Genomic DNA, 16,554 nt, shown 5'->3' on the forward strand with positions numbered 1-16,554 from the left:
TCACATTTAGCAACTCCCTAAAATACTCTGCCCATCTTCCTCTTACTGCCTTCTCTTCCATTATGATCTCTCCATCTGCACCTTTTACTTTTCTACTTGATTCGCCTCCTCTTCCTCTCAATTTCTTTCCATAACATCTTTTTATTACTTTAAAAAAATTCTGTTGTACTCTTACCTCATTTCACATCTTTCCCCTTTGCCTCCTTTATCTTATGCTTTACTTTGTACCACTCATATGATTCCCTCGTCCTATTTTGTAACCAACCAGTGAAAGCTCGCTTCTCTTCTACAACCTTCTTTGCTTCCTCATCCCACCACTCACTACCCTTCCTTCTATTTCCTCCCATCCTCCTTGTTCCACACATCATCTTTGCACACTTTGTGACTACCTCCTGGAACCATCCCCATTCCTCCTCTACTCTATCCTTCACTCCTCTCTCAGCTTCTTCTTGTACTCCTTTTTTCTTTCTCATTTAAGCAGTTCACTCTAAGGACCTCCCTATCTTTTTTCTCCATCTATCCTCCAATCTCAACTTACCTTCCACCAGAAAATGATCTGATATTCCCCCATTCTCTCCCCTTAGAACATGTACATCCTTAACTCTTCCTATTATACTCCTATCTACCACTACATAGTCCATTAATGCTCTATCTACCACCCTCTCCAATGTGTACTTATGCTTGATTTTCTTCCTAAACACTGTATTTGCTATCATCAACTTTCTTTCTAGACACATCTCCATCAACTCTCCACTATGATTCTTTCCTGGGACTCCACATTTCCCAACCGCTTCATTTATTGGTTCATTTCCTACCCTAGCATTAAGGTCTCCCAAAACTACTACATTGACGTTTCTCCCTAATCCCTCTATGCACTCATATAAATCTACCCAAAAAGCCTGCCTTCTACACTCTTCTCACTACCAGGCCCATATGAATTTACAAAAACCCACATTTCCTTTCCCAGTTTCACCTTCATCCACATTAACCTTTAAGAAACCTCCTTCCATTCCACTACATGTTTACCCATCTCTTCACTTACTAGTGTAGCCACCCCTTCTTTCCCTCGCCCTCTCTTCACTCCTGAGAACCTCCCAAAGTCACACTCACCCCTCCCTCTCAACTTAGTTTCACTCAAAGCCAACACATCCATCTTTCTTCTCACAAACATACTGCCTATCTCTTCCCATTAACTATCACCTGTACTACATCCATGCACATTACAAGACCCAAACCTTAGGGTACTGGTTGGAAAACTCCTAGCCTCTCTTATGCCTTTACTTTTTTTAGGAATGTCCCTTGTGGGACTACAGGGAGAAGGATGCCTAGTCCTAATCCTTGTTCCATTTTTCCTGCCTCTCACGATTCAAGTGGGAAGACTTGTGGCAGTATTCCATCACCCAAAAAACAAAAGTATAAAAACCACTTCCACCCATTCCATCCTCATCGCACTCCACTCCCCTCCACCCTTTTATCTTGGCACCTCCTGGATGATGGGTCATCCCTGGATCTTGTCCACAGCCCTGGGTCAGAAGCAGTGTTGCAAGGGGTATGTACTAAAAAGGTAATTCAATATACTGATAACCTTAGAATCTTTATTAAATTAATAATTACACCCATAACTTACACTCTTATGTACAGAAAGACCTATAACACAACATTTCTCACCTATTTTCAACAAGTAATCTGAAATCATTGTGGAAAAAAAAAAAAAGAAAAAAAAAAAAGGGAAGTGTATTAACATTGTGCATTTTGCAGGGAAAATCTAAACTTGGGGAAAACAACACCACTCAAATAATTTCCTTCCAATACATTGTGGTTCAAGATAGACCCTCTACATTTAAGACACAGATTCTTCACATTTAAAAAACTTAAATAGCAAGTGTATGGAATGTCAAAACATACAGATATATCTCTTCAATTTCTATATACAAATATTATGATAAGCTTTTCAGGTTACTATATCTTGGAACCTAGTGACCAATATATAAATATCTATTTACTGACTGTAGTATGGTTCCATTCCGGGTAGTGAAATCATGGTTGGATCTTGAAAAACAACTTATTAGTTTTCACTCTGCAAATATGTGGTGGATTACATGTTATACTTTTCTTCACTGTACTTGCATCATAGCTGAAGGTATTTCCTTTCCTGAACAGTGGTGGGTGGGTATTTTTTTGTAGGGAAAACTATATACATCAATTCACAAATCTGAAACATTTATAATTTCTGCACAGTGAAAACCAAGAGCTTCAGGAGTTCTAATTGTGACTGTACACAGTGATGATCCACAAAAACCTGACCTGGACTATGACTGAAAAAGACATCACAATTTCTAGAGTGAAACATATGCAGGATCCACAGTAAATTTTCTACACTTTTACTGATCCTTCTTCATGCGAGGGTTGGTCATACGGTAGATAATGGAGTCTCGTCCAGGATCCATGTAAGCCATGGAACATGAAATAGCAATAAGGGCAATTGTCAGGAGCAGGAATGTCCAAAGGATAATGTTAAATATTGCTGGGAAATCCTCTGAATTTCCTGTAGACACATTGGGGTCAACATTTCCCTGTAATAGGTATGAAAAATTAGTATTAATATCAATAAATGGTAAGATTTATGTAATTAAACTGGTATCATGGTTCCAATGATGGGTACTAGCTTACAAGCTATACAAGCTGAACAGCTGAAAGGATTATATCGCTGCTGCTCATCAGCCCAAGGGGCTGACACTCAGTCTCTGGACAGAGCCCAAGATCTCCCTCTAACAACGTCAACTGTATTTCTTCCGCTACTTCATATATGGAAAGCTAACAACCAGTGACTGCTCCCTTACTCCCGTTACTCTCATTCAGTGACACAGAAAGTTCCACTTTACTGCAACACAAACAACAGTGCAAAGTTTCTTCACTGAGAGATCTTTGGGAGGGCCTCAGTAATGCTGCCAGCCACTGCGGGGCTGCAGATTTCCAGGCAATAAAACTTGAGCCAACACTGTTGTGCATACACACACAACCACAACACCCTTCCCCCCCTCCCCACACACACACACATAAACATGAGGAGACAGAAGCCCTTTGGTATATAGATGAATTATATTATATACAAGTGATGCACAATATCAGTCATAATTGCAAAAGGTCTAGTTTCCAACATTTTTTGCACACATTTCTATCATCCCGAATAAACAAAACCCACTACTGATTAATATAAGCTTCAGTCAGTTCTCTCATGACATTCGAGAAGAATTCTGAAACTGGGAGCTTTTGTGGTAGACCTGTACCAACAGTTGTGGGCTCTTCCCAGGAAGCATTGCCCCAATCCAGATGCATCAACCACCACCAGTTCACAGATCAAAGGTGTAACTCTAAGACTGACGGTGAGGAGGGATATCTGACCTAATGTGAAAATGTGTGTGTATTTTGCATGGTGGGGGTTTAGTCAAAGCTGACTAGGGGAGAGATCTTGGATCTGGTCTCTAGACAAGAGTGCCAGCTTCTTGGAACTCCAGATATCCAACATAAGCAAGTACTCATCATTGGTTTCCTTATTATCTGCATCATACAAGTAAACCATAATCTTCATACCTCATCTTCAGCAAGAAGAGCACGTCTGTATCGTAGAGTCTTATCCCCTTTCATGGTTACCACCAAAACTAGCACGTTATCAGAATACACTTCCCGAGCAGTTTCTGTTACTAAAGCCAGCTGTTCACGCAACAAGTTTGTGGCCTCCTGAACTTTGGTAGAATCGACTCCATACTCTTTGACAACAGGGGCAAGAGATTTGAATTCAAGGAATACAATGTCCTGTCCACCCTGAGAAAGAGAGCTAACCTGGATAACCTGAAAAAATATTAAAGAAAAGGAATTAATATCACTATTTTGAGGATGATGACCCAGTTTAACATTACAAACTCCCCCATCAGGAGGTTAGGATGATTCCCCTTACAGAAGACTTCTAAGATAAGAGGGAAGAAAGGGTGGTGGATGGAAGTGGAATGGGTCAGAGTAGGTACCTGTTTTTTGTCTTGGCTACCTTTCTTGAAAAGGGGAAAAAGCACTTGGTGTGTATATGTATGTATATATATATATATATGTATGTATATATATATATATATATATATATATATATATATATATATATATATATATATATATATGTATGTATATATATAGACAAATTACTTAACAAGTGAGTAGAAAGTACTGCACTTTTAATTATACATATACCAAGGGCTTTCCCCCCTCTACAAGGGAGGTAGCCAAAGTTAACAGGCATAATTCTGCTCCCAACCATTCATCACCCTTCCCTCCCTCCCTGATCTTGGCTCCTCCTGGATGATAAGCCACCCTTGCATCCCACCCACTGCCCTGGGTCAGAAGTAATGTATCAAGACACAGCACATCCATAGCAAGGTTGCTTCAATCAATCTGCAACACCCCCTCTCCATCTCCTCATGCAGTAAAAATGAAGACTGGGAGAAACCCCTTTGGGCTGTGTCAAAAATTATTCACACATAACCATTTCCTAACCCCCCACCCCCACTCACTCCCTTCTATGCATCAGAGTATCATTCACACACAGCCACTTTTAACAAGTCTGGGGTATTGGCTGCATGTTATTGTGACAAAGTAGCATACAGTTGATACTTTAGGGTCTATATGGGGTACCCCTACAGACCAAAGCCACATATAATTTTTTGTGATAGAAGAGGACTCTGTTCACAGAGAAATGATGACACTTTTATTATACTGCGACTCTCCCTCCATTATGCTGTCCTCCAATCCCTTGTTACTGCCCTGTACCATTTCTCTGAATATTCACTTCCCTTTTTTGCCTACCCTTGAATTGTAAAGAGGCGAGAAAAATGGGACAGGGATTGGGACCAGGCATCCTTCTCCCTGCATCCCCACAGGGGACATTCCTAAAAAAAGTAAAGGAATAAGAGGATCTAGGAGTTTTCCAACAAGTACCCTAAGGTTTGGGCCTTTTGATGTGTGTGGATGTAGTAGAAATGAGAGTAAAAGGGAAGAGATAGGCAGTATGTTTGTGAGAAGAAAGATGGATGTGTTGGCTTTGAGTGAAACTAAGTTGAGAGGGAGGGGTGAGTGTGTGTTTGGGAGTGTAGTTGGGAGGTTCTCAGGAGTGAAGAGAGGGCGGGGGAAAGAAGGGGTGGCTATACTAGTAAGTGAAGAGATGGGTAAACATGTAGTGGAATGGAAATGTGGGTTTTTATAGGTTCATATGGGCCTGGTAGTGAGAAGAGTGTACAAGAAAGGAAAACTTTTTGGGTAGATTTATACGAGTGCTTTTATGCAATGGGGGGACGGAGAGGGGGGGGGGTCGCCGATTTAATGCAGCGGCCTTGCTGTGGATGTGCTGTGTCTTGCGACACTGCTTCTGACCCAGGGCAGTGGACAAGGTGCAGGGATGACCCGTCATCCAGGAGGTGCTAAGATAAGAGGGAGGGTGGAGGGGTGTGGAGTGTATTCAGGGATGGAATGGGTGGGAATGATTTTATGCCTTTTCCTTTTTGGCTACCTCCCTTGTAAGGGGGGAAAAAGCCTTGGTATATGTATGTATAGAGGGATTAGGGAGAAACGTCAATGTAATAGTTTTGGGAGACCTTAATGGTAGGAAATGAACCAATAAATGGAGTGGTTGGGAAATGTGGAGTTCCAGGAAAGAATTGTAATGGAGAGCTGATAATGGAAACGTGTCTAGAGAGTTGATGATAGCAAATACAGTGTATAGGAAGAGAGTCAAGCATAAGTACACATGGGAGAGGGTGGTGGATGGAAGGGTGGTAGATAGAGCATTAATAGACTATGTAGTAGTAGATAGGAGTATAATAGGAAGAGTTAAGGATGTACATGTTCTAAGGGGAGAAAGTGGGGAAATATCAGATCATTTTCTAGTGGAAGGGAAGTTGAGAGCGGAGGATAGATGGATAAAGAGGAAAAGGACAAAAGATAGGGAAGTGCTTAGAAAGAACTGCTTAACCACTTCCATATGGTGACGCCTACGTAGGCGGCATGAAGAGCAAGTGGGTACTCGATGATGCCGACGTTGCCAGCTTGATTATATTTATTGTAGTCGTACCTACGTAACCTTCATTCTCTCTAAACTGGCTTCATCATATTTTCTATGGTTATCAAAATACACAGGTGAAAGAGAACGAACGATTGAGCACTGAATTTATTTTTTATAATGTGATTATTATGACGCAACATCGCACGTCGGGCAGCTAATGCTGCCAGACATGCGATGTGCCCCAGAGTGAAGAGGTTAAATGAGAAATAAAAGGAGGAGTACAAGAAGTTAGAGAGGAGTGGGAGAGAGTGAAGGATAGAGTAGAACTAGGAGTAGAGGAGGAATGGGGATGGTTCAAGGAGGGACTCACAAGGTGTGCAATAATGGTGTGTGGAACAAGGATGATGGGAGGAAATAGAAGGAAGGGTAGTGAGTGGTGGGAAGAGAAAGCAAAGAAGATTGTAAAAGAGAAGAAGTGAGCTTTCACAGATTGGTTACAAAACAGGACATGGGAAACATATGAGAGGTACAAAGTAAAGAGAAGAGATGTAAAGCATAAGATAAAGGAGGCAAAGAGGAGAGCAGATGTGAAGTAGGGTAAAAGTATGACAACATTTTGAAAGTAATAAAAAGATGTTTTGGAAAGAAATTAAGAGAGGAAGAGGAGGCAAATCAAGTAGAGAAGAAAAAGTAAAAGGTGCAGATGGAAAGATGATAATGGAAGAGAAGGCAGTATGAGGAAGTTGGCAGAGTATTTTAGGGAGTTGCTAAATGTGAAGGAGGAAAAGGAAGGAAAGGTAGTTGCAGTGGGAAGTGCTAAGAAAATGACATTGATGAGTGAGGAAAATGGAGGAGAATAAGGAAGGATGAAGTGAAGGAAGTTGGTAAGATCATGAGAGCATGTAAGATACCTGGTCTGAATAGATGTCATGCAGAATGTCTGAAAAAAGGATGTACAGTGATGGTGGACTAGCTGGTGAGGTTAATGTTTGTTTAAGAGAGGGTAGAGTGCCGGAGGACTGGAGGAGTGCCTGCATAGTTCCACTTTACAAGGGAAAAAGGGACAAGTGTGAGTGTAGTAGTTTCAGAGGGATTAGCTTATCAAGTGTAGTTGGGGAGGCTTATGGGAGGGTCTTGATTGAGAGAATTAGGAGAGGAACACCATGAGTAATTGGTGAGGAACAGTGTGGGTATTGGACAGGAAGAGGTTGCGTAGATCAGATTTTTGTGGTAAGACAGATACGTGAGAAAGCTATAGGAAAAGGTAAGGATGTCTTTTGGGCTTTTATGGATTTAGAAAAGGGGTATGACAGAGTAGACATGAAGGCATTGTGGGAGGTATTGCAGAAATATGGGATAAGAGGAAAGCTTTTAGGAGTTGTCGAGAGTTGTTTCAGGAGTAGTAGAGCATGTGCCAGGAATAGAAACGGAGAGAGTGAGTGGTTTGAGGTAAAGGTGGGACTTCATCAGAGATGTGTTATGCCACCCTGGCTGTTCAATTTATACATGGATGGGGTGGTGCGAGAGGTAAATGCAAGGGTGGTGGGTCAGGGATTGGAGATGGTTAAACAAAATGGAGAAAAGTGGGAGATAAGTCGTCAGCTGTTGTTTGCAGATGACACTGTGCTTGTAGTAGGATCAGAGGAGGGATTGAGGAAGTTAGTGACAGAGTTTGGGAAAGTGTGTGAAAGAAGGAAATTGAAGATAAATGTGGGTAAAAGTAAGGTGATGAGATGTACAAGGGGTGAAAGTAGCAGCAGACTGGAAGTGAGTATTAAGGGAGAGACTAGAGGAAGTGGATAGTTTTAGATACTTGGGTGTGAATGTGGCAGGAAAGGGAGGAGTGGAGGTGGAGGTAGAATGTAGATTGAGAGAAGCGAGTAAATACCTTGGTGGATTAAAAAGTGTAATGAAAAATAGACATTTGGGAATGGATGCTAAGACGCGATTGTACCAACAGCACTGTATGGGGCAGAAACATGGAACATAAGAAAGGAAGAAAGAGTTTGAATGTTTTTGAGATGAGGTGTCTGAGAAGTATGATAGGGGTTACTAGGCTGGATAGTGAGAAATGAGGTGAGGAGGGGAATGGGGGTGGAAAGGGAGTTGGGAGATTGGGCGGATGAAAGATTATTGGGATGGTTTGGACACATGGGAAGAATGAGTGAAGAGAGATTAGTAAAAGAGGTATGGAAAGCAGATGTGGAAAGAGTGAACATGAAGGGGCAACCTAAGATGATATGGATGGATGGGGTAAAAGGGGCATTGGGGAAGAGGGGAATGTCTGTTGAGGAAGCACGGGAGAGGACAGAAGACATTGGTGAATGGAGAATGGTTGTATATGGATAATGTTGTGATGTATGAAGTGGAATGGATGGGTGATGGGGGGTGAGGGAGTATGTGTGAGAAAATTTGATGCAGCTCGAAGGGATATCTACCCATCTTCTCTTTTCTGCATGAGGGGTGTTGATTTAATGAAGGGGCCTTGATGTGGATGTGCTGTGTCTTGTTACAGTGCTTCTGACCCAGTGCAGTGGACAAGATACAGGGATGACCCGTCATCCAGGAGGACCCAAGATAAGAGGGAGGGAGGAGGGTGGAGGGGAGTGGAGTGTAATAGGGTTGTAATGGGTGGGAGTGGTTTTTATACCTTTGTTTTTTGGCCAGCTCCCTTACAAGGGGGAAAGAAGCCTTTGGTATATGTATGAATATACATACATACATTTACCAAAGGCTTTTTCCCCCTTACACAGGGGGGTAGACAAAAAGAAAAAGGCATAGAAATCCCTCCCACCCATTTCATTTCCCATACACTCCACTCCCCTCCAACCTCCTCCCTCCCTCCTATCTTGGCACCTCCTATGAACATTTGCAAACTTGGATGAATTATTAGAAATCCTGTTTACTAAAACAGACTACTAAAATTTTCCCTGTGGAAAAAAAAAAAAAAAATCCACATAAAAGAAATATAAAAATACACAATAAAGGTACATACATCTTTTACAAGTTGATGAAGTCTTGAAAGTTCTTTTAGGAAAGTTGCATCGGGTTCAACTGAGGCATTTAGATGTTTTGGATGGAATCCACTCAAGTTTGTTAAGTCTTCTGAACTGAAATATTGACACAACTGTTAGATACCTTAACAAGTTATGTATCAAAGAAATGCCTACATTCTCTAATAAAATAAATTCTGAAGTCCAGTTGAACATTATAACATTTCAAAAGCCTGCCTGCCATGGCAATACTTTTTTTTATACACTCAAACCTGGACTATAAGATTACAGTTGTGTAATCAGTATTATAATTGCAGAACTATTACACACTATTTCAAGCCTACTTCCATTACAAACTAATGTGTCCTCAATACATGTTCACATATGTTTCACAATCCATAGCTCTACTCTAACATTTCCCACATTTATTCTTTCATTGTGCACATCTTCATATTAGTGAATATGCACTTTTATATGCAGAAGTATTGATAAACTTTTCTAAATTACCTGGATACATCTGCACAATTTGCTACACAATAAAATAACAATACCTCTCAACAGAAATATATTTGAAGTATGTGGGTCTCTCTGTCCTAGCTGCAACATTATTTGTCAAATCTTGGTACACATGATCAAGAGTGGAGTCTTCTATAAGGGAATATGTAGTTCCTTGCTGTTGTATAAATGCACCTCCACTTTCGATGCCCAAAACTACTACTGCAGATGGGTGGTCGAATGGAGTGGTGATGGTCATTCCATTCCATGGTACTTGCTGCAATTGTTTATAAAGATTACATTAGTAAGAAACAAAGAGATGAGGAAGAGAGCAGAGGTGGAAAAGGAGTTGGGAGATAGGGTTGATGATTGAGGGTTGGGATGGTTTGGACACATGGAAAGAATAAGTGAAGAAGTATTAGTAAAAGAAGTGTGGAAGGCAGAGGTGGATGGAGTGAATAGGAGGGGGAAACCGAGGATGAAATGATGGATGGGGTAAAAGGGGCGTTGAGAAAACTAGGGATGTCTGCTGAGGAAGGAGGGGAGAAGACAGAAGATAGGGGGTAATGGAGAATGATTGTACTATATATGGATGATACTGTGATGCATGGAAGGGAGTGGGTAGGGAATGGGGGGGGGGGAGGTGAGGGAGTGGTTATGTGTGAATGATATTTTGATGCAACCCGAAGGGATTTCTCCCCATCTTCTCTTTTTCTGCATGATGGGATGGAAAAGGGGGTCGCTGATTAAATAAAGCGGCCTTGCTGTGGATGTGCTGTGTCTTGCTGCATTGCTTCTGACCCAGGGCAATGGGCGAAATGCTGAGATGACCCGTCATCCAGGAGCCAAGAAAATAGGGAGGGAGGGGTGGTGAGTGGGTGGCAATGAAATAGGTGGGAGTGGAATTATGCCTTTTGACTTTAGCTACCTCCCTTGTAAGGAGGAAAAAGCCCTTGGTATATGTATGTATGTACATATACACATCATTTCTTCTTTGAGTAACTTTTAGTCCAGTCTGTTGGCTGTTGCTAGTATCTGGGAGCTGTGAGGCTCCTATAAAGGATCTGGGGCAGCAGACTCACTGACTGACATATATAATTGTTATTATATTATTTGCAAATTCTGTGCCTTCTTGAGAGGATCCTGTAGTATCCTGAGAACCAACAGTCACACCTGATCTTGAGTCAAGATCCCAGGCCTGATCCAGGAAGTGATATCAGCCCACTAAGTTGTACCTATCACCTGTTGTAATTGCATGTAATCTGTTTCTGAATCTTGAACAACTTGAAACTGCAAAACCAACACCTATTTTGCTGTAGTGGCCCATAGGTGAGAATGTGGTCAGAAAATGGGGAATGACACAAAAACATAAGGAATCACCCCTTCAGATTTCCCCATGAAGATAGCATGGTCAATTAAAGAAAGTAGAAGAAATAAAAGAATAAGGAATAGAAAGAAAGAAAGAAAGAAAAAAAGAAAGAAAGAAAAAAAAAAAAAAAAAATGGTTTAACCATTTTATATATTGCCGAATTTATGAAGCGGCCTTGCTGTGTCTTGCAGCACTGCTTCTGACCCAGGGCAGTGGACAGGATGCAGGGATGACCCATCATCCAGGAGGTGCCAAGATAGGAGGGAGGGAGGAGGGTGGAGGGGAGTGGAATATATGGGAAATGTAATGGGTGGGAGTGGTTTCTATGCCTTTTTCTTTCTGGCTATCCCCTGTGTAAGGGGGAAAAAGCCTTTGGTATATGTATGAATTACTAAATATAGGTTAGGTTATGTAGGTTAGTTAGGTTAAGTTTGGTTGGGTTAGGTTAGAAGAGATGAATTTACCATCCTTTAATTTCTTCAACCTCGACATCTATCAAAACAAACATGGCATATCATTCAACCGCCACAACTTCATTTGTTCGTAAACCAGTTTTAGCAACTTTTTTGTTACAGATTTCCACTAAGAAAATTGCATATTACAATGATGTATTACAATTTACAAAATTAATAATTAATTTTCTATTGCTATATCACATAGGTGTGTACTTCTAAAAATTTACCATTTCATCTTGCTCATTATTGTTAGGTAAGGTAGCAATAGTGGGCGAGACGAAAATTCACAAATACCAAATAGTTCCCCACCTTGACAGTGTAACCAAGGGCTGCACCGAGAAGATTGTCAATATATGTAGCTTTCAGGGGAGAAGCAGGCCCAAACCTCAGATTCCTGGGGAAGTATGGAATGTTGGCTTCTCCATCAAGTGCTGGAAGCATAAACAGTGATCAGAGAATTGGCTCCGTTCTTTATATTATAATGTTACTGTCTATGGATATCTAAAAAATTATTATCATAAATAATAATGTAGAGTATATGAGGTCTATGATTATAAACCTTGAGCTAGTATATGTCATTGCTGAATGAGCATGGAGGCCAACATAAACTAAATTTCTCTAGCAGAAGATAGCAACAGCCTCCAGATGTATAAGTCACTCTTCTATAAGTGACTTAAGGTCCTGCCAGGAGGCTGTTGCCAGTTTCCTTGTGGCCACCACAGGCATGGGTCTTCTGCAAGAGACTGTGACCTTATCTATCCTAATAATTAATTGTTGACTTTTGTCCCTCTATCCCTTTAACACAATTGGATTGATGTGACATAAGTTGAACACAAGGAAAGTCCACCACATTCTGATACAGATTTTCACCATTCACTATTCCTTTCTCCTTGATTAATATTATTTATTAGCAAGACTTTTTGTTTCCATACATGCATACATACATACATACATATACCAAGGTTTTTTCCCCCTTCCAAGGGAGGTAGCCAAAAAGGGAAAGGCATAAAAACACTCCCACCCATTTCATCCCTAAATACACTCCACACCCCTCCCACCCTCCCTCTCATCTGAGCACCTCCTGGATGACGGGTCATCCCTGCACCCTGCCCACCGCCCTGGGTCAGAAGCAGTGTCGCAAGACACAGCACATCCACAGCAAGGCCTCTTCATTTAATCGGCGACCCCCCTCTCCGTCCCCCCTTGCATATAAGGAGAGGACGGGGAGAAATCCCTTCGGGCTGCGTCAAAATTTACTCACACATACCACCCCACCCCCACCCCCCGCCCACTCCTCCTCATGCAATCACAACATCATCCATACACAACCATTCTCCACTCACCTCTGTCTTCCGTCCTCTCCCTTCCTTCCTCAACAGACATTCCCCTCTTCCCCAAAGCCCCCTTCACCCCATCCATCCACCTCATCCTAGGACGTCCCCTCATGTTCACTCCCTCCACATCTGCCCTCCATACCTCTTTTACTAGTCTTTCTTCACTCATTCTTTCCATGTGTCCAAACCATCCAAATATTCTTTCATCAACCCTATCTCCCAAATCCTTTTTCACCCCTGTTCTCCTCCTCACCTCCTCATTTCTCACTCTATCCAGCCTAGTAACCCCCACCATACTTCTCAGACACCTCATCTCAAACACATTCAAACTCCTTCTCTCTTCTTCTCTTATGTTCCACGTTTCTGCCCCATACAGTGCTGTTGGCACAATCACTCCTTCATACAGTCTCCTCTTCGCATCCATTCCCAAATGTCTATTCCTCATTACACTCTTTAATCCACCAAGGCATTTACTCGCTTCTCTCAATCTACATTCTACCTCCACCTTTTCCTGCTACACTTGCACCCAAGTATCTAAAACTATCCACTTCCTCCAGTCGCTCTCCCTTAACCACTTCAATACGGGACTTAAATCTCGCGGGCAGCAGCCAATGCCAGCCGTACGACGTAACGAAATAATATTCGCATCATAAAATATAGTCGCCGCTTATATCGATCGTTCTCTCTTTCACCCGCGAATTTTGAAAACCACAGAGAATGGGATTAAGGGCGCATTTGGGAGAATGTAAAAACACAGGGGTGACTACAATAAATATAATCAAGACGCCGATATGGCAGCGTCGCGAATCCACTTGCTCCTCATGACGCCTACGTGTGCGGCACCGTATGGAAGGGGTTAATGTTCACTTCCAGTCTACTGCCACTTTCACCCCTTGTACATCTCATCACCTTACTTTTACCCACATTTATCTTTAGCTTTCTTCTATCACATACTCTCCCAAACTCTGCCACCAGCTTCCTCAATCCCTCCTCTGACCCTGCCACAAGCGCAGTGTCGTCCGCAAACAACAGCTGGCTCACCTCCCACTTTTCTCCATTTTCTTTAACCATCTCCAATCCCTGACCCACTACCCTAGCATTCACCTCTCGCACCACCCCATCCATGTATAAGTTGAACAGCCAGGGCGACATAACGCATCCTTGATGAAGTCCCACCTTTACTTCAAACCACTCACTCTCTCCATTTCTAATCCTGACACAAGCTCTACTACTATCATAAAAACTCTTGACAGCTCCCAAAAGCTTTCCTCCTATCCCATAAATCTGCATAACCTCCCACAGTGCCTTTCTGTCTACCCTATCATAAGCATTTTCCAGATCCATAAAAGCCCAAAAAACATCCTTCCCCTTTCCTATAGCTTTCTCACATATCTATCTTACCACAAAGATCTGATCTACACAACCTCTACCTGTCCTAAAACCACACTGTTCCTCACCAATTACTCCTTCTGTTCCTCTCCTAATCCGCTCAATTAAGATCCTCCCATAAGCCTTCCCTACTACACTTAACAGGCTAATCCCTCTGAAACTACTACATTCACACTTGTCCCCTTTTCCCTTGTAAAGAGGAACTATACAGGCACTTCTCCAGTCCTCCGGTACTCTACCCTCTCTCCAGCAAACATTAAATAACCTCACCAACCAGTCCACCATCACTGAACCTCCCTTTTTCAGACATTCTGCATGGCATCCATCCAGACCAGGTGCCTTACCTGCTTTCATCATATTTACAGCTGCCTTCACCTCATCCTTCCCTATTTCTCCTCACTCTCATTTTCTTCACATTTCCCACTGCAGCTATCTTTCCCTCCCTATCCTCCTTCACATTTAGCAACTCCCTAAAATATTCTGCCCATCTTCCCCTTACTGCCATCTCTTCCATTATCATCTCTCCATCTGTACCTTTTACCTTTTCTTCCCTACTTGATTCGCCTCCTCTTCCTCTCTTAATTTCTTTCCAAAACATCTTTTTATTACTTTCAAAATTTTCTGTCATACTCCTACCCCATTTCACATCTGCTCTCCTCTTTGCCTCCTTTACCTTTTGCTTTACTTCTCTTTTCTTTTCTTTGTACGTCTCATATGACTCCCCCGTCCTCTTTTGTAACCAATCTGTGAATGCTCGCTTCTTCTCTTCTACAACCTTCTTTGTTTCCTCATCCCACCATTCACTACCCTTTCTTCTATTTCCCCCTGTCCTTCTTGTTCCACACACCATCCTTGCACACTTTAAGACTCCCTCCTTGAACCATCCCCATTCCTCCTCCACACCCATCTCTGCTCCATCCTTTACTCCCTCCCACTCCTCCTTCAGCTTCTTTTCGTACTCCTTCTCCTTTTCCTTTAAGGAGTTCACTCTAAGAACCTCCCTACCTTTTGTCCCTTTCCTCTTTCTCCATCTATCCTCCACTCTCAGCTTACCTTCCACCAAAAAATGATCTGATATTCCCCCACCCTCTCCCCTTAGCACATGTACATCCTTAACTCTTCCTATCATAATCCTATTTACCACTACATAGTCCATTAGCGCTCTATCTACCACCCTCTCCCATGTGTACTTATGCTTGACTTTCTTCCGAAACACTGTATTTGCTATCATCAACTCTCTTTCTAGACACATTTCCACCATCAACTCTCCACTACGATTCTTTCCTGGAACTCCACACTTCCCAACCACTCCATCGATTGGACCATTTCCCACCCTAGCATTAAGGTCTCCCAGTACTATTACATTGACATTTCTTCCTAAACCCTCTATGCACTCGTTTAAATCTATCCAAAAGGCCTCCCTTTCTTCCACGCTCTTCTCATTGCCAGGCCCATATGCACTTACAAAGACCCACATCTCCTTTCCCAGTTTCACCTTCATCCACATTATCCTTGAGGAAACCTCCTTCCACTCCACTACCTGTTTACCTATCTCCTCACTTACTAGAATAGCCACCCCTTCCCTCCCTCGCCCTCTCTTCACTCCTGATAACCTCCCACTTACACTCACCCTTCCCTTTGAACTTAGTTTCACTCAAAGGCAAAGCCAACACATCCATCTTTCTTCTCACAAACATACTACCTATCTCTTCCCTTTTACTCTCATCTGTACCACATCCACGCACATTAAAAGACCCAAACCTTAGGGTGCTGGCCCGAGGCCCTCCAGCACCCCTTATGCCTTCACTTTTCTTTTTAGGTTATATGCCCCGTGGGGCTACAGGGAGAAGGATGCCTAGTCCCTCTCCCCGTCCCTTTCTTCTCGCCTCTTACGATCCAAGTGGGAACTTGGTGGCAGTATTCTTTTCCCCCACCACATACATGCAGCATCGATTAATCATCCTTTCGGCAGTCTTATTACATTGAATACTTCTGCTGTGTATCCTCGCAAACCCATGAATTGCCATTTGTAACCAATCTATACGAACATTCCGTAATTTCAACGAAAAGGATAATTTAAATTATATTAATTCCAGTCAAAGACCGTGATAGTCAGTCCTCGGTAGGTTGGTGTATTTAGGAAACAAGGTTCAGTAATTGGAGGTAACTTTTACCACATTATTTTGGGCCAATTATGACAGACGTGTTAATCACAATGATTACTAAAAATATAGGTCTCATTCTTAATATTTACCTTCCCCTGCAATGAAAAGCAGGGACAACAGGGCGGTATATCTTATCACCTGACAGGACATCTTGAGACTGTGTTGTAGGGATCGATGTTTTGGTATACAAACATACCGAGTCAAAACATAAAATTAATAAAAATAAGTGTTTTTTAAACGTTTTTTATATACAGACTTGTAAAAACATTTATACTAAGTATTTAAAGTTAATCTTATAGTATTCATATTGTACT

The 16,554-nt window shown here is 42.0% G+C and overlaps 1 protein-coding gene across 1 annotated transcript; it reads right to left on the reverse strand.

Moving 5' to 3' along the window:
- Window positions 1-1,581: 1,581 nt before the first annotated feature.
- On the reverse strand, window positions 1,582-16,439 carry ATP6AP2 (ATPase H(+)-transporting accessory protein 2). Its single transcript, XM_076211205.1, has 6 exons — window positions 16,330-16,439; window positions 11,662-11,783; window positions 9,585-9,805; window positions 9,036-9,150; window positions 3,592-3,849; window positions 1,582-2,573 (listed from the first exon to the last, which is right to left on the reverse strand). Exons 1-6 carry the CDS (start codon window positions 16,388-16,390, stop codon window positions 2,382-2,384), a joined length of 969 nt encoding a protein of 322 aa, XP_076067320.1. The 5' UTR covers window positions 16,391-16,439; the 3' UTR covers window positions 1,582-2,381.
- Between the last annotated feature and the right edge of the window lie 115 nt (window positions 16,440-16,554).

Source organism: Oratosquilla oratoria, chromosome 28, assembly GCF_046742065.1.
Source record: "Oratosquilla oratoria isolate Oo_2021 chromosome 28, ASM4674206v1, whole genome shotgun sequence".
NCBI classification, from domain to species: Eukaryota; Metazoa; Arthropoda; class Malacostraca; order Stomatopoda; family Squillidae; genus Oratosquilla; species Oratosquilla oratoria.

What these genes read in the sequence shown, in the direction of transcription:
- ATP6AP2 (XM_076211205.1), bottom strand. Translation starts at nt 16,390, where the DNA reads ATGTCCTGTCAGGTGATAAGATATACCGCCCTGTTGTCCCTGCTTTTC. An exon ending in GCTTTTCATTGCAGGGGAAG is followed by an intron (nt 11,784 to 16,329) that starts GTAAATATTAAG and finishes TTATGCTTCCAG; the next exon opens with CACTTGATGGAGAAGCCAAC. An exon ending in TTCATCAACTTGTAAAAGAT is followed by an intron (nt 3,850 to 9,035) that starts GTATGTACCTTT and finishes ATATTTTTTCAG; the next exon opens with GTTATCCAGGTTAGCTCTCT.